A 23,275-nucleotide genomic window follows, 5' to 3' on the forward strand; every position below is an offset into this window, starting at 1 on the left:
ATTCCTAGGTTATATAATACGCACTTACATTATTTATGAGACATTATCATTTCTATGGCCGATCATTATAGGGAATTAGTCATGCATCCTGACAATTTGTATAATTTTTATTAATTCTCGGAAGATGTGTGGTTTTGTGCCAAATGGAACAACGGCGATTACCGTTCCGAATCACGTGTGACACATAAATGCTAATAAGCGATGTAATTATTCGCCGGTAATAGGTTGTTATCTGTCGACGGAAAAGAAACACATTTTCATAGCGTTTTAGCGATCTCAAATTATGTTCGCCGATTAACATATTGAATTATACGGTTGCAGTCGTATTGGCACAAATTAATCATACATTTAATGCGCCGTTCGCGCCGAAACAATGGCCCGAACAAAACAGCTCAATAATTATAATAATAATAAATAAATCGTCGAGAAATAGAACCGCGACTAAATAAAAGGTTGACGATCTCGTATGAGTTCACCGATTAATTTCATTATGCTTTCGGTAAACATTGTTTTCTATGTATTTTAAAATTTAAATATATGAATACGCAAATTCAGGATCGTATTGCGATAGCACCGGTACAATTAAAAAGCATTGAATTTTTTTTATCCGTTGAGGATAACATCAGATATGTTCACGTTATTTATATATATACAGATATGTTCACGTTAGAATATTTCTTATTGCTTCGAAATGCAATATATTATATTATGATTTATTTAAAATTATGTTCGTTGGATTTCTTATACTGCATATGATATGATTTATATATTATAATTATATCATTAAAGGCTAACTTCATGAACTTTTTATTTCAGCTAATTTATTTTAAAAACAAATTATCAGTGAAGAAATGATTTAATTCAATATTTTTAAAAATAATAAATTACCAAAAATAAGCCTGAAATTTTTGCTTATTAAAACGGCATCAAGTTTTTCCTTTTAGACTATATTTAGAGCTTATATACATATTTATGTACATATCTGTAGAGTAATACATAGATGATGATAACTCAAACATATATTGTCTTTAATACATAAAAAATATCTTTGATGAAATTTTAGAAATAATAAATTTGGAATTCAAATTCATTGTCTGTGCAATGAATTACATAGTTACTTTTAGTATGCCAAACCTTTTTAAAAATAAACTTGATGATTTCTTTAAAATAAATAGTTACTTTTAGTTCTTCCTATTTAAGATTATTATTTTTTCCTTAATTTTGAGTTTTTGTTATTGATTTATTGTTGTTTTTTTTATCTAATTTGATTTATTTTTTGTATTAACCCCTTGGGACCATCATCTATGCCACCTTTCCCAAGTATTCTTAAATAAATAAAAAATGTTTATATGTACATATATTATGAATCAATAGTTAGTGGAAAACGCGCGCTTTCTTTCATATACCCTATATTTTCAATTGAAATAAGTAAAAAAAAAGTTTTTTTACATTAGACGCTTTACTAAATACATACATACATACATATGTACGTAGTTGAAATTTTATGGTAGAAACAAAATCTTTCGTGACTTCGATTGTACATACTTTATTACAGCAAATGATAGATCCTTTGCGCGTTCTATAGTAATGAAATGTGCATGTATGTATTTTTTGTAACTATCAGGCCGAATCCGTCAGCACGCGACTTCGACGATGCACATGTGAGTGCATTGAAATGCATGCTCGTATCGTTGTAGCATTCAACGAATGCCTATCGAAAAAGCCCACTATTAGGTGACTACACACCGGTGAATCGCTAATGCAAATTGGTAACATTATCCGTATGCGGGGGGGGTGGGGACCTTCCTTCAAGGAGCGCTACCTATTATTACCAAACGGTATAATGGCCGCAGTGTGGGTTATTCGATATTACCCGAGATGGGCCACAATTAAAATCACGCGCATATGTATGGATATGTATGCATATATGTAGATACGGGTGTACTAGTCTACATACATTGTAGGTACATATGTGCATACATCCCACAGCAGGTCTAATATTTACCCAAAGATTAGGAGTCGATATCAATATCACTCTTGCGCACGCGGTTCGACCGGTGGATACTTTTACTTTGGATATATAAGGTACATATAAAAATATATCAGATATGTAGTACAATGTAATTTCCAAATACACTGTATCGTGTAGATTTTTTTGGGTTGATTCGCATCAATTATATATTTTACATACAATATGTATATTAATATGGAACATGACATGTGCTATTGTTTTATATTTATTTGATTTGAATCCAAAAATTTAGATTCTGATATTATAAAGTATCGGTTATGTGAAACTAGACATTTAAAATATGTAAATTGGAAATCTATGAAGCTTTTAAATATTTAAATCAAATTAAAAATGATTTTCATACTGAAATTTATTCACAAATCTGTTATAAGTATTACATATTATATAATAATCAATGCATTGAATAAGATATTTTACGTGAAAAACGTACGAAAATAAAATACACCTTAACTAATCCAATTTCGTTACGATCATATCTCGAATGTGGAGGAAATAAGATCGCATTACACGAATTGTATTATATTTTGGTTCCAATCATTAGGAAAATTGCCAGAAATGTTATATAATACTGAGCCAATAATTCAAATATATGAATGTTCACGTTCATATGTAAGCTTATATGCAGCAATATCTTATTTTTTTCTACTTACACTTTAATAATTTTCTTTGTATATTACACATGCATGCGAATGAATGATTTTCAAGTCTTAATATAATATATATAAATGAATTGGTTTAACATTGAACACATTTATAAATTTAACATGTATATATTCGAGTGACAAAAATCCTCGAATAAGTCATCATTATTTCATCTCCCCTTATTTAGTTTTTGTGTTCGAAAGCGAGTTACAAATAATCAATAAGCCATAAATACCAATTTGAGGCGAAGACGCATCATCGATGAATTTTCTATGGAATTTAATCCACTTTTATTGAAGTCGTTTGTTTGTATATTCGTTCGTATTGACTTTTGAGCTTTAATGTTACTGCGATATTTACCCATCTATATAGTACAAAAAAGTCAAATTAATCGACGGTGCAAATTGGGTGAATATCGTTAGCGAAAGTTTGAGTTTAAATACCAGACTATTATACGTTTGACCGTTGAAAATGTATCGGATTTCAACGAATCGTTAACCTCGGCTACCCCTCGCAGTTTCTTTAAGGATTTGTCTCGTTATAACGATGTATTACAGTATTTAGTTGTACATGGGTGATTTGTTAGAAACTTATAAATGTTTACGAGAAGATTAATGTCCAATTTACAACTCGGTTCCTAATGTAGGCAAAGTCGTTTTTAACTGCGAGCATAGATCAATCCCATATACGTCACGATTATTCGTGAATTACGAACTTTTTCCTTGTGAGCAAGTATGGCGTAGTAGCTTAGGGAAATGTCGCCGCCATTGGAATTTTCTAAGCACTTCGTAATTTTCCAACAATGTCTTAGTTTCGACCCGGTATTATTTTCAAAATGGTTGACCAAAGGAATTAATGTTCGCCATCACGCAATGTGGACCTAAATTATTGGGCGTAATTAGACTTTATGGCCAGTTCAGTATGCGTGATATTTCTTTGTATGTATATATAGCTACTCTAGCACGTACGTGTAATTATTATACATATTTATACCAATACCCATACGCTAAAACATAACAATATTACGTATTGTAATGCACAATATTTTTATATTATAATATTATCAAAAAATAGGAGCAAAAATATAAAATTGGTAAATGCCTAGTGTATGGTTCATTATGTAAAATATGATTGCATTTTTACAATAAAATAAAATTTTATGTTATGAATTCAGTATAAATTTACAGTTAGTATTATAATAAATATAGCTATTGTGAAGATTGAGGATATGGCTTGATTTCATAGCACTTTATAATACTGATTAAATTTATATTTTATTTTTAAACTGTACAGAACAATTAAATTCGAACAATGTATGCATGTTTGTACATAAATTCTTATGTATTTATTATATAATATAAGTATTAAATTTGACTTTTAACTTTCTTGGTAGTCGTAAAGTTTTATTGGATTTCAAGGAATTCTCAATTATTTTTACTCATATCTAAAACTTATCTGTTTACGAAATGTTATAAAATTACAATATTTATATGTACATAATATCCATTAAGATCAAACATCGTGTACATATGTACATATAGTGTAAATTAATTTGAATATAACATTGACAATAAAACGGTAATCTTTTTTGAGAACAATAATTACGACACATCAATTTTTTTAAACACATTCAATACCTTTTTATTGATTAAATTACTTACATGCAATTTCCTATACGATTACTAATGTGACATTAAAATAATATCCGTGTGCTAAAAAAATAATGATATTAAACAATGGAAGAAAAATATCGTAATAGTATAATATTATAAACGCTTTGTTGACAGCTGCGAGAAAAAAAAACATTTATTGACGTATACACATTAACATTTTAATTAAATGGCTGAATTGACTATTATTAATTTTTTTTAGGGAAGATGTGGCATATTGAAGTTTGACACTTGAAACCTTTGATATGTGAACGCATTAAATTACCATGAAAATTTTATCGTTCGCGTTTTTACCAACTATTTATACGATAATCATGCAATTTATAAAATGATTGATGCAAGAAATATTTAAAAAAAAAAATAGAAAATTGCAGTGTGATACACAATGACAAAGTCTATAAAATATTGTGGCTATTTTCATCATACGCTAAATTTAGCTTTAATAATCACACTGAAATTTTCGGAGATCTTAAATCATTTCTTATATCTTTTATCGTGTAAATCTTTTATATCAAAAATATATTTTTGGGATGTGTGACTTAACCATAGCACGCTTAACATACTAATGATGGAGAGCTGCTACAAGCCTCATTTAACTGAACGTACTTAGAAACAGTGTGATTAGCATAACGTGCTCACAAACTGTACAGTCAGTATGTCAGAAAAATGAAAAAAAGAAAATTATATACGCGTACATAGTTTCAGCAGTTCCTCTAAGTAAAATCATAATTATTTAAATAAAGTAAATCACAGATCTATAATTTATTAAGATGTAAAGTGCATACATAATGAAGTGCGTATATAATAAAATTAAATAAATAAAATAAAAACTTTGCTCAATTTCTGTTAAAATACTTCAATTCAAGAAATAAATATGTATAACATTTGAATTATATTGATTGTAGTAAATTCTTCGCGGAAAAAAAATGTAGACAATTTCATTTTCGGTACTGCGCCCTGTACGATACGTAAACGTAAATATACCTGGTTATAAAGGCGAGTTATATTTCAGAATAGCAGTGGACACGAACACGTAACGAACGTAAAAAAAGCACACGAGTAGATTAAACGTGGGGTTTGAAGGGTGGGGTTGGGGTGGGGTTTTGGATTGGGTACATGTTATGTTTCTAAACGCCTTTGAAAAATCATTCCTTCATTTGTACACAACGAGGATAATTTACATTTGGTATGTAACCAGTTAGTTACAGGCCGTAAACGGAGTAGCGGTAGCGGCCATTTCTATAATGATATGCTACCTAATTTCGAGAAGTTATTTTCTAATATAAAAATAAATACTCACATTCATATTGCCACATTGAGACACAACCTAAAAATCAATAAACTACTGTAACTAATCTGATGTATGGTTGGGTAGTTATAATAGATCATATTATTTATATATGTATGTATATTATATGTAATATCTGATCATGATGTTTTTTGTGGATTGTTAAAACTCCCATATATAAACCTTACACGTATAAGATTATATTGAAAGGATAAAAATATTTTTATTTAAATCTTTAAATTATTTTGTTTAAAATTAAATAATAAATTAAAATTAATTTTCAATGCATTGAGCCGATTCCACAAATGAACGTGTCGTATTAAGTAATTATTATGATGTCCAATAAATCCGATGGGTCTCTGATACACAATTAACATCGACATTTAATTAAATCAGACCCCTTCTCTCTCTATATATCCCGATACATTACACCTAGAGCGTTATTAGCGCGGTGTTTTATGGCGCCGCGTCATTTTATCCCGGCAGTTCGGTAAAAATATAATTATATGTCGGCGAGATAAATTTTACGGCAACAATCAAACTGCAATAAAAGTTTATAAGATGCATCGGCTCCTTTGGACCGAGATTCGAGAGACCGCGAGCTTCTAAAACGGTGAGGTCACCGACGGAGGGCATTGTGACGATCTCAATCCATAATATAAAAGTTGAATAGTATTATTAAATAACTTATTGAATAATAAAATAAATATACTAAGCAGATCCTTATAAAATAATGTATGTAAATGTTTCTGTGATAATACTAAACCTGTAAATGACAGGTTTAGTATTATCACATTGACTTGATTGAATAATGCGATTGCGTGTCTAAGTTTCCATCATTCTAATTATAATTGTGTAATTGCATTCTGGAGCGCAATTAATATTATCCAATTGAATTCACGCCTCTCCTTATCTAATCATTGTCCCAGGTTACGGATGATACGTTATACGTACTCAAAATACTACATCGCCACAGATTCAGATCTTCGGTATATTTTTAAGAGGGACGAAACCAATTTTTTACGTGACGCTCATTGGCAGTATAAAAAAAAGAACTCGTTTTTTTACGGGTTCTTATTCTTCCACCGGTCGCTACCGTGTTGTTAACTCTGCAGTCGGCAAAGAACACAGAATCAATACGGACCGATCAGTATTCAAATCCCGCGCTCAATAAAGAGTTCGATATTCAAATTGACGAATTTTCAATTGCATTCAAATCTTTTTTATGTGGTTGCAGGAAATAAATTTCAATCAAAGTAATTTATGAAAGCAAACAATATGCAAATAATAATAAAAAAAATCCCAGCGCTAGGTATGTAATTTAGCAATTAGTATACCCGGCAATTAAATGACATCATGCAAGTGGTTAAGTAGTGCAATTTGTTTCAATATGATAACTCGATTTCTACACGAAATTTGTTATCTCTGCACGGTCATAATTAACAATGAGTATATTAATAAAATTTCGTTCAAGTGTGGACTTTTCTTAAATTTAACACCGCGAGGAAAACTTTGATAGTTAGTAATAGGTAGGTATGTAATTACTAGCCGGCTCATAACTAGTCACATTCAAAAACGTTTGAGAGATTAATAGGTATAGAACGAATGTTCCGGGCATGATAGGATGTTGGGTAGGTATAACACGACTTTAAAATACAGTAATTACATATAAACCAACTTATAAACACCTATTACAGGTTTTTATAACGACTCCGACGGCGTCCAGCGGCAGATGTTTGCCTTTGACAGTCATACGAGGAAATTAGCGTTAAGTACCCGACGAGATTTCGTATCAGATGAGAAAATGCGTAGTTTGTGTACCGTAAAAGTGTTAATATCTCGCGAATAGACGAAATTTAATTAGTAAAATATAATTTTTTATATTATTAAATATACCCAAAAGATCATAATCGTTTGAACTGTAAACCATTCTTCTTACACGTACATATGATACATAATTGGTGAGTTTATAATATAATATTTATATTCGTATACGACAGGATGATCAAAATAATATTTTATTGACCCGGTGTTTGTCGTAAGGTATTTATGTACCCACATACATACAATGGAATCATTTGTTCGGTTGATTATGAGGACACTGAAGGCATTTATGCAATCAGTTTAATAAATCAATCGATGTATTTTCAACATCAACACCATGTTTATTCTTGTCAATACTAAATATCATGATTTCTAGGTATTTTTTGTAACACACGGTTAACATAAAGAAAAACAAATTTTAAGCTTTCACAGAAAGCAAGGCTGATAATTTAAAAACATATTTTGATTATTGCTTTACAAAAACTTATTAAAATATAATTGTCGGAAAATTCCTCAGGAAAACTTTACCATCAGTATATAAATATATGTACATATATATTGATATATGTAGATATGAGATACCCACTTTGATGGGTAGGGCACATTGACAAATAATAATCACTGAGTAGTAACTTCTTCGATTCCTTCGAAACAAATTTTATGAAGCTTCTAAAATTCGTGATTTAAAAAGTAAGTCAACAAAAAAGAGTTGTACAAATATTTTCAACTCCATTAAATGGCCATAGTCATTCATTTTATGTTGCATATTATGAAAAAGAAATATTCTCAAACAATCTAAAATTAAGACCAGCACTCGAAGTCAAAGTCGGAGTTAGGTTAGAATAATTTTATCGGACTATGAAATTTCCACAATAGTTTTTGCACAACTACTGGATGTACGCCACACTAGACGCCACACAATACTGGATGAAGGCCTTTCCAGCACGTTCCATTCATCTGTTTTGGGCAACCCTCATCCATCGTCAAAACGACATTTAATGTGAAATTAACATCTCTAAAATAGCTCGCACGACAGAATCGGCGTTCGCCCGGCAAATCAAACGTTAAACGGGTTAGTAAGTTGCCAGTTTCAGTGAAATCATAACCAGTTACATTATCACTGGGTAATCGTAATATCTTAACACCCAACACTTATTTATTTAAGGGTTAGACTAGGTTAGGTTAAGTTAGAGTTGGCCCTATTCATTTAAGATTAGGTTGTTAGGGTCGGTATTTATTTTTGTCAAATTTCATTTTTGTTACTGGCAACCCATTTGACGTTTGATTACCCGGGCGAAAACTGAATACGTCGTGCGAGCTATTTTAGAGAGGGGCATTATTTTTATTTGCCGGGCCGATAAATGGTACCCGATTAAATTGTCAATCGATTTCGTTCGTATATCTTTTATTAATAGTGACAGTCTTCTACGTTACCATTTATACAAAATAAAAATCGGCATATATTATGGCATATATACAGGATACTAGGATTATTGCGCACATTTCGATCGCCCAAAAGGCAATGAAAATCGAGAATACGGAATATTTAGCACTCGAGCTCTCGTTACTATGATAGTTACATATATCGTTAGTATGATAGACTTTTCGACTGCCAGATGTTCCGTTATACAGATTTTAGTGACTTTTGGGCGAGCGCTTTGTGGGCAATAATCACTAGTCACCGGACCCAGAAGGTGCCGCGTATTGTTCAAAGGTTGTAAATGCATTGTTTAAGGTTTGCCGAACCTTTTTTACAAAAGATTTACAACAATGGACAGCACTGTGACTATCCTACCTCTAATAATCACCGAACCGTTTTACAGTCCTGGAGAATCATTGAATGAGGGAGGATCATTTCTAAAATGAACTTTATTCGAAAGTCGAAATAGAGAATGTGTCCTCCTTGTGAATACTATATACATATGTACATATATATATATGTATGTAGTAAGCCTAGTTAAGGTGAAGAGTTCGAGGTTAGTTCAAGGATAGTACAGGGCCACTGCCAGGACACATACAAAGAGGAACAGGCACAGTCACAGGCACGCGCCTCGCGAGTCCTTTCCGATGCTGGTGGGTGGGGTGTATGTGTGGCGGGGCCTTTGTTGCTGGGCCTCCAATTAGCGGCGAGCGCCGCCGGCCGCACTCCTTTGATCCAAGCCGACGCTAATTTATATGAGAATCCACAACACCCAACACCACACCGCACCGCATTCCACAACCACACCACATACAACCCTAAAACCGCCTAGGTGTCCGCTCTCGCACACTTGACACTCACCTGCAAAACCGACCAGTACCAGATCTACCGACCGCTAGACACTCGGCGTTAATTGCCCCGGCTTCGATGATTTATTCGCTGCGGAGCGTTGACCGCGTGACATTACCGAAATTCGAAACCTCACTATGCTAATTGACTCGGTGCGAATCCACTGACCTATATTTATTTCGTGTGTGTGTGTGTGTGTGTGTGTTATTTTATTATGTGATCGATTGCACGTTTTAACACCCACTGCAATTTTATGTAAGCGTAATCGATGCAGTCGAGCGTGCGACACACTTGAAGTAGCGTCTAATTGGCAATATAGCAATAATGCATTGTTTAATTGGCTCAGGCGTTCCTATTTATATTATATACATATATATGTAAACTCGGTGAATTATCGGACAGCTGTGTTCGTTTGTCGCGACGATGGATGGATATGATTTTGAATTCGTGTTTTGAAATTTAACCTTTAAACCAAAATTAGATTTAAGTAAAATCGTATTTAAATTCAATTTGACTTTTCACAGACTATAAAGACGGTTGAAATTATTAGATTATTTTTCGGAACTTATTTTCAGAATCAGAAACTATTCGTTAGATATATCTATACTTATCTATTTAAATAAGATGTTTATTTTTTTATTACAAGTTCAATCAAATTCTGTTTAACCGACAGTTTTTGCATTGCATTTCATAAAGTTTTGAAATATATGTATGTATGTAAATTTAGTCTTTTGAACAATGAAACGTAATTTTCATTTGTTTTATATTTGTAAATTTCAATTTCTTCTTATATTCTATAACTATTCTATATCTTATAACCTTTTCCAAATATTTTAATACTATAATTTAATTATGCAATGTACTACATATTTTGTCATGCCTTTATTCTTTACTTTTTAATTTGTTTTCCTTATATTTATCTTTTTCATTTTTGTAAAAATCTATTATTGGACTCGGATGTTACATATATTATTTATTTACTTTTTGTTTTTTTTTATACCTATCTCTGTACATCCTGTCTGTTGATTTTTCAATTAATAAAATAAAAATAAAATAAAATAAAATAAAGTAATACATGGACGAGAAGTATGACAAGAGTTGTTGATATAATGGAGAGAGTATAGTGATTGAAATGACAATGGGTAGATAGACGAAAGCAATGCTAGTATAATACCCGAGATAATGTAAAATAATGCAAGGAAAACTATAAGAGATATGGGTGGATGAAATTAGAAAAAAATTGTGGGTTGATGAGAGTTGCTCAAAACAGAGACGACAGCATCGAATGCAGAGTAAGCTGTAGATGAAAATGATGATGATGATTAGATAAAAATCGAATGAACGACAGTAATATATTTGCAAATTTAAAAAAAAGTCAAATGAAAATTACATGATTTTTCAACATATTTTCCATTAATCACAAAATTTATTTTCAATAGGAATTATAAATATTCTTGAAGAATCTTATATAGCTACTGAAATTTTTTCGGCACAAAAAGGGTTTGAAAATTACATTTGCGGTGACCGTACGGATCCTGGGCGTTCAATTCTCGCACACATAAAAATAAAGGTAGCCTCCAAATAAGATGAAGAAGACCGAAAAGCCTGAAGGGAGAGTGAAATCGAAAGATCGAGCGTAACTAAATGATAAAGACCGTGAATAATTAATATATATTTCGAAACATTCAATGCACCGATTGTTGGCGATTGACAACGAAACGAACGATGCCGTGATCGATGCTTCGACCTTTTGTGTCCGTTTGTTCTTTATGCGCGGTTTCGATAACAACAACCTCTCGTATGCTGTGTCTATCTACATACATAAATACGCTTCGTGGTTCTATTTTGTTCAATCGTTGACAAAACGTTCGTCGGTTTGTGTTTGTGAATTCTAAATAATGTCGGGTACGCGCTATGAGCACAAGTTTGGTTCCATTGTCGACGAAACAACATAATCAGCGATTATCAAAACAATGCGCCGTTTGTGCTTATTTATCATTGGCAATCATTCAATCACGGGCGGGGACTCAAATTATAGACCCACGCTCGCGTGGCCATACCAAACCACACCACTCATTCCAGACAATGTCCTACAAATTATAAGTCTGTTTGCAACCATCGATTTGAATTCAATATAATATAAAATATATTCCATTTTTATGTTGTATACATTTTATTATACACCTGCGTAAATACAATGTATTAAAGGCGGCGAACATTTTAAATTTCTTAGTTCAAATTTGGCATATTTAATATATTTATATGTACATAGGTACTTTGGCAAAATAATTTTCCTACTTATATGTAAAATATGCATAAATATAAGAAATTTTTATTCTGCGTAATATGTAGATGGAAATAAATGAATGTGTACGAGCATATTACATTCTTCATAAGTGTTCGATTCTCATATCCTTGAATAACTAATCATTCAGATATGTTTTGTTTTCATTTGTTTTTAATATCAAATTGAAATTTATATTATGTATGAATGTACATAATTTACCATATAGCACAAAGTACATATAGCACTCCGAAACAGGGATTTTACAGCTTATAGGATTATCGATATTAAATTTAAAAATGTACTTATGTATGCGAATGTGATATCATCTCAAATGTCATCATATACATATGTATGTATATATTTTTTAAATCCATTACATTACATATGTATAATAAAAAAATATGATTGTATGTTTCTATAATGAAAACATTTTCATCAAAATAGAAATTTGTATAATAACTGACTTAACCAAAAAAAATTGAAACGTTCTGCTTTGACATTCATTTTATTACTAATAATTTAATTTAATTGCGATAAATCGATTCTTTAAATTCAGGCTAGTTTATGGAAAAGAAAATTTATTTCTAAATTTGATAAAATTAAATCATTATGCATTTTGCGTTGGGTTCCTTGTTTCTTAGGAAGAAAACCCGTACAAAGTACATGTTCCTTTTGAAGTGTTGATAATAGAAACAAGAAACAACAATTCACAACTATTACGTAGGATGAAAATATATAAATTATGCGTGAAATTCGCTCTTGTGTCAAGAGTAGTATAATTCAATTATTCAGTATGTAAAGGCGAGTCTTTCGAATGCATAAATTTTACATACACGGGTACCTATGTATGTATTATACACTTCAACTTGTCAATAGGCTTACATTTTAACGGAGATCTTTTCAAACATAAATAAAAATAGAAAAGTATACGTATTACATATCTGGCGGCTCGTATGAGAGAATTACGACTTGAAAAGCTTTCCGGCGATTATCAATTATTTCCGATTAATTTAAGAAATAACACAACTTATAAAGTCGTTCGCACTAATGACGTCTAATGACACTGTTTAACTGAAGTGGTCCGCCGAGCTTTCTGAACGGTTGTCACTGAGACTGCGACTCTCAAATGTAATTTCGATCCGTCTATAATATTATATTTTTTTTTTTTTGTACGAAATAAAAACATCGAGGGCATCGCATTGCAAACGTGCGGTTTTCGCCATAATAATATTATTACGAGTTCGCAACTCGGCTTTTGACATATTCGAACGAGTTTCACATTTGCGGACGAATGCCGAAGGGCTACGATGCATTAAAAGGAAAATTGATGACCGTTCGTTGAGCTGATAAACGGACGCCAAACTCGAAACTTGCGAAATTCGCGCAAAAGTAAGCGGGCTCGCACTGCAAAGTGGATTTTAATTGACACACACACATTGGTGTATATGGGTATGTGCGATCGCTCGTTAAATACGCGTACTTCATGTGCACTTTGCAAGAAAATGTGTTTTATTTTAATTTTATTCGACCTCGTTTTATTTCCCTAGAAAATTTTTTGCTAAAAATCTCAATTTTCCAATAAATAAAATTTCATTTCAATTCGGTACGTAATTTTTATAGCACGTGTGCCTATTATTTGTAATGCTTTTTGTGCAGATAATCCAAAAAATAATATGTATGATAATTAGATAGAGCTTCAACATTTCAATTACTTTTATGAAATTTATTCATACAATCATAATAAAATATGCGTATTGATTATTTTGTTTTGTAAAAATAGCAAAAACAATACAAATATTAGTCAATTCATATATGTGCATATATGTATGAATTTATAAATCAATTAAGGATTTTTTATATACAAAACAGTAAAACCTTTTATATCCATCTGAATTTTACTATTTTGATATTATTTACTATGTTATCTATCGCATTATATGGAATGGGTTGCAGAAACGATCGGATGCCACATTAGAGGGTGGTTTTCCCACGGGCTGGTGTCGGAGCCCTTTGGCGGCCCTGGAAAGGGCTTTTCAATGCGCCAAAGAGATGAGGCCACATCTCAATTAGGCCCACAATAGCCTGGACCCATTATCTCGCGTGGGGCCCCCGACACGTGTGGCAGGGCCCCCGTGCGACACGACATCATCATCATCATCTTTCCCAACACCTTTTCACTACACGGCTTCACCACAAAAAAATCCCTATTATTTTCAATTACAGATTCCTACAATTTTAATTAGTCATTGAACGAACCTGACAATTTATTATTTCCGGATCAAAATTTGCAAAAGTAAAAAAAATATTATGTATATAAATAGATTATATTATTGTTAATAATAAAATTGAACTTCAATTCCAATTAGAAATATATAAATATTAAACTTCTAATTTAATTAATAGTGAATAAAATCATTAATATTTCAAATTTATATAGTTTAACTAAAAACATTACATTTTCATATTTGAATATAAAATTAGATTAATAAATAAAAAAAAAATTAATTTAAAAATAAATATATACATTCAGAATTAAATTTAAAACTTAAAATTTAAAATTTAAAATTTAAAGAAGATCCTTGAATGTGAAATATGGATTAAAGGGGATTTTGTCAATATTTATTTTAATTCTAATTGAGTATTATAATATCTATTCACCATATAAAATTTTAACTGTACTGAAGCCCCTTTATATTGATGTTTATTTTATTCCATATCAAATGGAATATTGTTCATAAAATATATAGATTTTCTTTCTTTAGAAATATTTGATTTTAATGATGCTAAAAATGTATGGCCTCGATCTTGGAAATATAAAAATAATAATATTATTCAAAATGTTCGCAGTTATTCTATGCGGGGGGGTCTGCGCGGCTTTTGGGAGGCCCTCACCTCAAGACTTAATGATACACCGGTGGCATTGTTAGATGTTACCCTTTTTTAATTCCCTTCGAGTTTTTGTGTGAGAGTTGTTATTATGAGCCGAAAAGGTGTCGGCGGAAACCATTCGAAGCCAGTCGGCCATTTACAATTCACGTTCGTTTACTTCACTTGTGTTTGCTTGCGTACACGCACACTTCTCGAGATTAGGGTATCTATATTTAGATAGGTACCTATGTAGTACGTCTTCATGCCGAATTTTAAGGTGTCTCAATTCCAAAAGGGATGATTGATTGATCGCCGTGTCGCTTTTAATGTCTACGATTCAATTGTTGTGTTTGGCTTTATATTTGTTAAACGAGTTTCAAATATTTGTTTATAACCTTTATATTTATTTAAGTTGAAGAAAATGTTTGATATTCATTCTTAAATATTTTATATTTTGATATATATTTTTGTTAAATTAACGTTTATTGTGAATTAAATTATTAACACCAGTAACCATACCATAAATTGGGTCCATCGGCTATACCTATGTATATTTAAAATAAATAAGTAACATAGTAAAATGAATTGATTTGTCAAAAAATCCTATATTATATTATATTAACCATCTATTTATTCAAAACTTGGAACCTAGGCACATTTCTTTTGATATGTAATTTTTTTTTTTTGCTTTTCATTGTTTCCATCTTTTTTCTTTTTCATAGGTTATTCAAACTTTTTATTCCAAAAAACAATAGCTGCAATTTGTGCATATTTTGTGCGTTTCAATTTTTTGTTGAATTCAAATTTGTACAATATTTCCAAAAAATGGAACAAGCGAAAGAAAAACGCTGTTTTTCTTCAAATTTTGAAACTACACAAAATTTTATTGAATTAAACGATTCATATTTGTGTATGTTTGATATGGATTGTAGAGAGGAAGCACAAATTAATGAATATATAGTTGAATCAAATATGAAAACATGTTATAACAAATATGAAAAATTGAATTTATTTATAATATAAATTTTACCCATAATGTAGCCTTTCTAGAAATTTTAAATATTTTCCAATTTTATGCGACGAATTGAAAATTAAAATGATCAATTAAACCAACAATAAATCCTATTTTCCAATAAATGGAATGTTCTTTGATAGAATATTACATACATACTATATAAGTAATGACTTTTCTATGTACTTTTATAGATTTAATTTATAGATTACAGATGGTTTCAACTGAAAAATTAAACTAGTGGAAACCTCTCTAAAAATACTTTTCTTTGAAGATTTAAGTACAGTTTTCCGTAACAATACCTATCGAGGGTGAAAAAAATAAGAATATGATATTTTCCTATTTCCTATGCTTTAGCCTTAATTTTTTATAGACGCGGCGAAGTTCAAAGTCCGTGTTCTAAAATTAGGAGGCCAAAATGTCTTTTGCATATTTTTTCGAGCGAGCTTTTTTCCGCGTATCGGCAAGCATTAAAAGCTCATATATTGGCGGTTACGTCTTATTCACATATGTGAAATACTTGAGGGCATGTCGTCTGTGTTTAACTCACCGCCCGATCATTAGTGACATGATTGCCACTAATTTCAATTTAGTGGCAGGCCTGGGAGATGGGATCTCCCTTACACCTTGCCCACTTACCGACCTACCCATCACGCGCCTTTTTTGTGCCTACCGCGCCCGCTCCGTAAATTAATAATGATCGGTTTCTATGGCAGCCGCACAATGAGATCGATATCTTTAAGATCAATCTACACCTCCAGCCGATTGACCAATACAGCGACAATTTATCAGAAAAAAATCGTAAATACCGCATTGAGAACGTACAAAAAATTGTTTCTCAGACAATGCCTACGGTTGTTTTTTTATATAATAATAATACAATCAAAATTAATTGAATTTTTTTGTGACATGAAAATATGAATATTTAAAAATTCAAATTATCTTTGATTTTCTTTTATTTATAAAAATTTAATCTTTTAAATGGAATTGCTTACAAGCGATATTGCTAAATCTACTTTCTTTAAAATGAAGTCTATTAACAACGGTATTTTAACCCTACATTTAAAAAAATGGCTATTAAAAACCAATATTTTTATGAAGGTGCTTATTATCATAACACATAAAAGTTCAACTTTCTATACATTCAGTTTAATCAAATTATAGGGTCATTTGAATTGACAATACCATACAGAGATATGTATCAATTAAATTTAGCATACAACTTATACAAAAAACAAGTTAAATATTTATAATCGTCACAAATTATACTCAAACAATTCATAAAAAATATTCTTTTCAAAAACACCTTTCGAACAATGAACATAAAGACATGTTATTATTAAATAATCATGTTCGGCAGGACCAAAGTCAGGTTTTGTATGTACGAGGCCTAATTGAATTATTCCCATTCCGCAAGGTGTGCGCCCCAACCTACACTGAAATCGATCAAAGGTGTGTCTCACGTTGATACCAAAACGTCGTACAAAAGGTAAATATTATAGATAATAATCAAAAAAATATATGATATATATTTTGTTTCTCCTGGCCTCGGTTATTATGTCATTCGAATTAATTTTTGACGCACGACATCGAAAAAAACTTATTTACAATGTGAAATACGCGAGGACGCGATTAATTTAATTTAATTTGAATAAATTTATTAACATCTCAATTAAACTTATTTTTATGTTATTCATAACGTGTTTTGTATAATATAGTAAATATTATATTATGTGTCTACACCGAGCAATGGTTTCTATTTATTATGCATTTATATGTACATACAACGTATCTATTACAGCTATTTTTTAGAAATACTATGTTTTGTCTTTTATAAATTACTATTTGTTTTACCCGGCTTCGCTCAGTATTTGTAATATAAGCAGCGTAAAAATGGCGAATCTACATAATAGTAAATATTCATTTGTTTTTTTATTAAATTTATTTGAATCGAAAAAAAATAATATTCAACCAATCGAATCGTCGTCATAGAAACTTTGACTTGTTTTCGATGTTCCGAACCAAAAATACTTACATACAAAGTCTCTTTCGAAATTATATATTCGACTTAAATCATTTTAATAGGTTCTTTTCATGTATGTTCGATGAAAAATATATCTACCGATAAATAATCAATTAAAAATTGAGTTGCTCATCCATTGTGATTGTTTGCATGTCACGATTATTTTAATGAAGCATGTTCAATTAGTTGCACTCAGTATTTATCTATGTACATGCATAGCAAGTAATAAGTTATGATTATAATTGGCTTATGATTTTATCAATAGTTTTTTAACATTAAAACATTTAAAATATTTCGATCAAGTCTGTACAACTATTATCACCTAAAATACAATTTTTGATACTTTTTAATACTTTTTTTTGGTATTACAATTCATTTAATTTTTTTCTTTAAAAAGTAATTTCATTAAAAAATATATATTCTTTTTACATATATACATACATACATATATCCGTTTTTCATATAACCCAAAGGTTAATTGCTCACAAACTGAATTATCATGAATAAAAAAAATTATTGCAATTTTTTACCAATTTTCTTTTGTACTTTTTGTCGCTTTTTATATTAATCGCTGTATCGTTGCATTATCATATAATAACCTTTGTATTGCTTATAAAACAAATACTTTTTTAAATATATTTTTCCTTTTTGTATTATACAATATTTTAAGGATAGATATGTAGCTATACATACTCCCTATACACAAAATATCCCAAAATAAATTTGTGAATAGACGAGAATTATAATTTATGTACATATGTACATCAAAATAGTGTACATATAATAGTATACATATTTACCTATATTAATTCATCTGTATGGTAATGAAATTTACAAAACAAAATTTAAACTAGTAAAAAATAATATCGAAATCATTCACAAAAATTTCATTATATTCAATATTAATTACTTACTACACTAAAAACATTTAAAAAAAATCTATTCCAATTGAAAACCAATACCCTTGAATCAAATTTAAACAAAAAAATATTTTGACAGTTAAAAAAAATTTTGTGGACATTTTATATTTGACAGGTTGGGTCCAAGAACTATTCTATGAATACCATAAATATTATAAAATAAACCAACCTCCAGATGCTTCGCTGCTGTTTGCTTCGAACGTTTTACTCGTCATTTGAAATAGAGCGTCTAAAGGGGTTCCCAAAGTGGAGGATCGTGGCCTAGGTGGTGCTCTGGCGCCTCCAGGCGAACAACACTCCGACCCGGAGCTGGACCTCGAACTGGCCGTTTCACTATCCGCAGTCCTCCCCAACAGTCTTTGAGCTCTCAACTGCTGCAACTCCAATTGCAATTCAGCCCTCGCCCTCCACGGCTCCCTCAACTCCAACTGCAGCTCGCCCCGTCTCCACGGCTCGCCCAAATCGATATGCTGCTGCAACTGCAAATGCTGCTCCAACCTCAACTGATGCTGCAACCTTTGCAAAGCATGAGCCGACTCCCTGGCGTGCAGATCCCACGGCCGCACAATCTTCTGCTGCTCCCTCACCGGTCGGTGCGACAAAATATCCAGAATCGAAAACGACTTCACTCCGTCGAAATGTCTATGAGTGGTCGGCCTTTGGCGTCTGTCTTCGGGCGAGGCAGTCCTCCTCGCCTCCCGTTCACGGTCCAGCTGCATCATTTTCAATTTTTTCAACGGCTTGAAGTAATCGTCAGGGGGAGACGCCGGCGGACTGGGACAGCCTACGCTTATTTCGTCGTCACTGGAGGCCCTGCTCTCCATATCCTCCTGCATCCTGCGCTCTAATCTCCACCACATAAAATCAAACTTTGTTTATATCATTTAACAAAATATTGTTTTGTTGTTGTTCGAAGCACTCAGTTTTGTTTTTGGAATTTTCATATCATTGTTGCACACTGTTTTGTTTTTTTTGTTGTTGTTGGTGTTTGTTTTGAACTTGGATATCTAGTTTTGAACTGATCACTTGTGTTTGTTGAATGGTGTGTTATCACTGATCACAATAGTTTGAATGTAGGGGATGCACTGTCACTGACTGACTGGGTCACGGTGCGGTGTCAATCATTACATAAGGAGGTGTGGGCCGCGCGCACCGTGAAACCACACTGGCGACAGCTTCTCTCTGCCACGCCGCTCCGCTCCCGCCCTCTCCGCGCCAATGAAGGTAGAGCTCATCTCTGATTGGTCGCCGGCTAAAGTATAGGCGTGGCCGGTCTCCGGCCAATGGCGGCCACGCACGCCGATAATAACGCGCCGCAGCCGTTTACCGGCGCTCTTCAAAGGGACTTTGTTTTGATCACCGAACGCTCTCACTCCCTCTCCGCTCCCCCCCTCTCCCGTCCACTAACAGTTCCGGTCCCTCCTCCCGCCGCCGCTTCACTCAAATTGATGTGGTGATTTGGAAAGCTGCGCGTGCTTAGCGCTGCCTTCTTTTTATTTATTTTTTGCTCACTGTTTTTCCGCGTTTTCGTTAATAAAATTAATCATCGTAAGACTTTATACAGCGGGGAAGTTCTCTTTTTATTCATTTTCTCGAATAAAACCGCTACTCCTACCGTGTCGCACTAATTTGATATTTATTTATTTATAGTAGTTTTTAATACCCAGTTATATTGATACAAGTTATATATATAAAATTTGGTGAATATCCAACAACAGGAAGTGGCAGTTTATTCTTGTTCGATTTTTCTTCCACTATTTTTTTTTGACCCTTTAAACAAGTGTGCTCTTCACAAGAAAATTCAAGTATAATCCTTGTATCAATGTGATTAAAATAAAAAAAAAATGTCCAAATTTAATAAACCGGAAGTGGGACTTTTCCTCTTAGAACAGTCAAAAATGTTGTGACCACACGATTTATTCCACACCCATGAACGTGTCAAGCTGAAGATTTATATTTGTATTATTTGTATGTACTAACTTAGAGTTGATAAGGTTTTGGCCAGAATTTTTAAGCCGGAAGTAGTAATTTTTTTAAAACAATTTTTTATTTTGACCTTTCAAATTATTTCTATCTTGTTGATATTTAATGAGTATAATAGTTATAGTGATTTTAAGTAATAAAAAAATTTAAAAATCCAACAACTGAATTTAGAACTTATGTCTTATGTAAGTTTCCTTACATTAGCCAGGACCATTGTGGCTTTACAGGAAGAACCTAATGCGCCATAATGGCCTACATTTGATTAAGAAAAACAGAAAAATAAAAAATAAAATACATAAAATAAAAAGCAGAAAAAACATGATAAAATAAATAATAAAAAAAAACACAGAAAACAAAAGAAAAATAATTCATAAGAAATAGAATAAGTGTACAAGAGTGTAAAAATCAAAAATGAAATCCAAAAAATCACATTCTTAGTTTCATATTAACAAAAGAAATATAGTACATAAAAATGTACGCAAGGAGATATAAAAAGAAAAAGTAACAAAATAAAACAATATATAAATAAAAATAAAATGATATATCGTTACCCCAACATATGTACATATAAACTTCTTAACCCTTTAGATGCGAAGTGCGGATAAATCCGAATCACTGTGAACGGCTCTCAAGTGCGTGGTGCGGATTTATCCTACGTCTTATAAAAAATGAGGCTACAATTTTTTAAAAAACATGAAAATATTTTTTTTTCTCTCCCTCCTTTTTTTAATTTTTCATTAAATTTTATTGAATTATGAATGTAAATATAGATGAAACAGATATGATATAGATATAAACATATAAAAAATTGCAATTATATCTTCAACTTTAATTTTTACTGGATAATTGACACATTGCAAGACTTCTCATGAAATTTAATTACGCACCCAAATGGTTAAATCCAATTTTGGTGGAAAATATTTTTTTATAGTATTTTATAGAATTGTTGAGAGTTAACTTACGCGTGAAACGCTTAATACCATAACTATAAAAAAAGTGCGATAAATGTGAAAATTCGGAAAAATGTTTTAATACATCAGCAGTAATTTTTTACAAGATGCTAATTTTATACAAGATTGCTAATGGTACTCTTGACACATGTGTTTTAAATGAGATTAACTTTAACGTTAATGCCCGATTCACCAGATGCACAAATGTTTTTTATCCACCAATTTGTCAAAGCAACATTTCTTTCAAAAGTGCAATCGTTCGTATATGCCGTATTTACGATAGCTTAGATGATTGTCCCGACCTCTTTAGTGACTGTTTTAGTATTTTTAGAACAAAGGTGAAGAAAATAATCTGTGATTCTTCACCTTCGTTGTCTTTCTTTTTCTTTTTTAATTTATCTGTTTCTTATTTTAAAATCTTGAAGTTTTTGTAATTTTACTTTTTTATATTACCATGTGGTGCTCACTGTAAATGGAATATTATATTTTTATTTGTGTTTATTATTTTTTTTTGTCTCACTATACAACTTTCTTTTTATATTTTATTTTGTATGTGTGCCTATTTAAATAAATAAGTAAATAGTGCTTCCAATCCCGGAAGATTACATCGGCACCGGGATTCCGGTGCTGGGAATTTTCGATCCCGGCATCCCAGTGCTAGCACCGGAAAATTAAATGTATCTATAAGAAAAAAAAAATGTTCAATTGCATTTTGCAAACTCTCCCATGTTGGAGTTCTTGTTTTGGAGTTGGGCTGCAAATTTTCAAAACAAAACAAGAGCGTTCTTGTTTTGAGAGTTTCTTCAAATTTTCGGTTCGCATCCATGTCTATATTTCTGTAAGATTTAAAAAAAATACATCCTAGCATGTAATTAAATAAAGTAAAAAGCATACTTTGATTTATTGGTTCGTTTTTTACAAATAGTTTGTACCGTCTAGTAATTATTCAACGAAACAATCCACCTAATATAAAAACTAGAATTTCATTGACTTATGTAAAATAAAGTAAAAATATCACACCTACGAATTTTATTCCATAATTAATTTTAATATAGTTTATAGTACCAACGATAGATATATCGAAGAACTGGACATATAAATATTATAATAAAATTGACTTATAATAATTTACTGATAATCTTCGTACAATTAACAGAAACAACATCGTCTTAGTACAACACACACCGTGTAACGAGGTCTGAAGACGTGAAAATCCACAGTGCAATTAAGAAACAAGTTCAATTCTGAATAGCACAGGTCTCATAAAAAGAAAAAAAATAATATATGCTTCATATTTCATTATATATGTATATCAAATATCAAATATAATCACAAAATCTGCGACATAATTCAGGCCATTCATACAATATCGTGGAAACGCCGAGCCGGCATCGAAACGGGTCAGAGCAAACAAATGGACTATGACTGTCATTGTTCATCCCACCATTTTTAATTATATAATGTTGTTTTATGTTTTTTCCGTATTATTTTTGTAAAAATAATATTT

The 23,275-nt window shown here is 31.5% G+C and overlaps 1 protein-coding gene across 1 annotated transcript in view; it reads right to left on the minus strand.

Moving 5' to 3' along the window:
• LOC143919858 (uncharacterized) overlaps positions 1–20,002 on the minus strand; it is a 53,318-nt gene extending 33,316 nt beyond the window's left edge. The window contains exon 1 of the mRNA XM_077442409.1: positions 19,005–20,002. Coding sequence (XP_077298535.1) covers positions 19,005–19,695 — 691 coding nt within the window. The 5' untranslated portion in view covers positions 19,696–20,002. The remainder of the gene's footprint in view (positions 1–19,004) is intronic.
• Positions 20,003–23,275: the final 3,273 nt, after the last annotated feature.

This window comes from Arctopsyche grandis, chromosome 12, assembly GCF_051622035.1.
Source record: "Arctopsyche grandis isolate Sample6627 chromosome 12, ASM5162203v2, whole genome shotgun sequence".
NCBI lineage: Eukaryota > Metazoa > Arthropoda > Insecta > Trichoptera > Hydropsychidae > Arctopsyche > Arctopsyche grandis.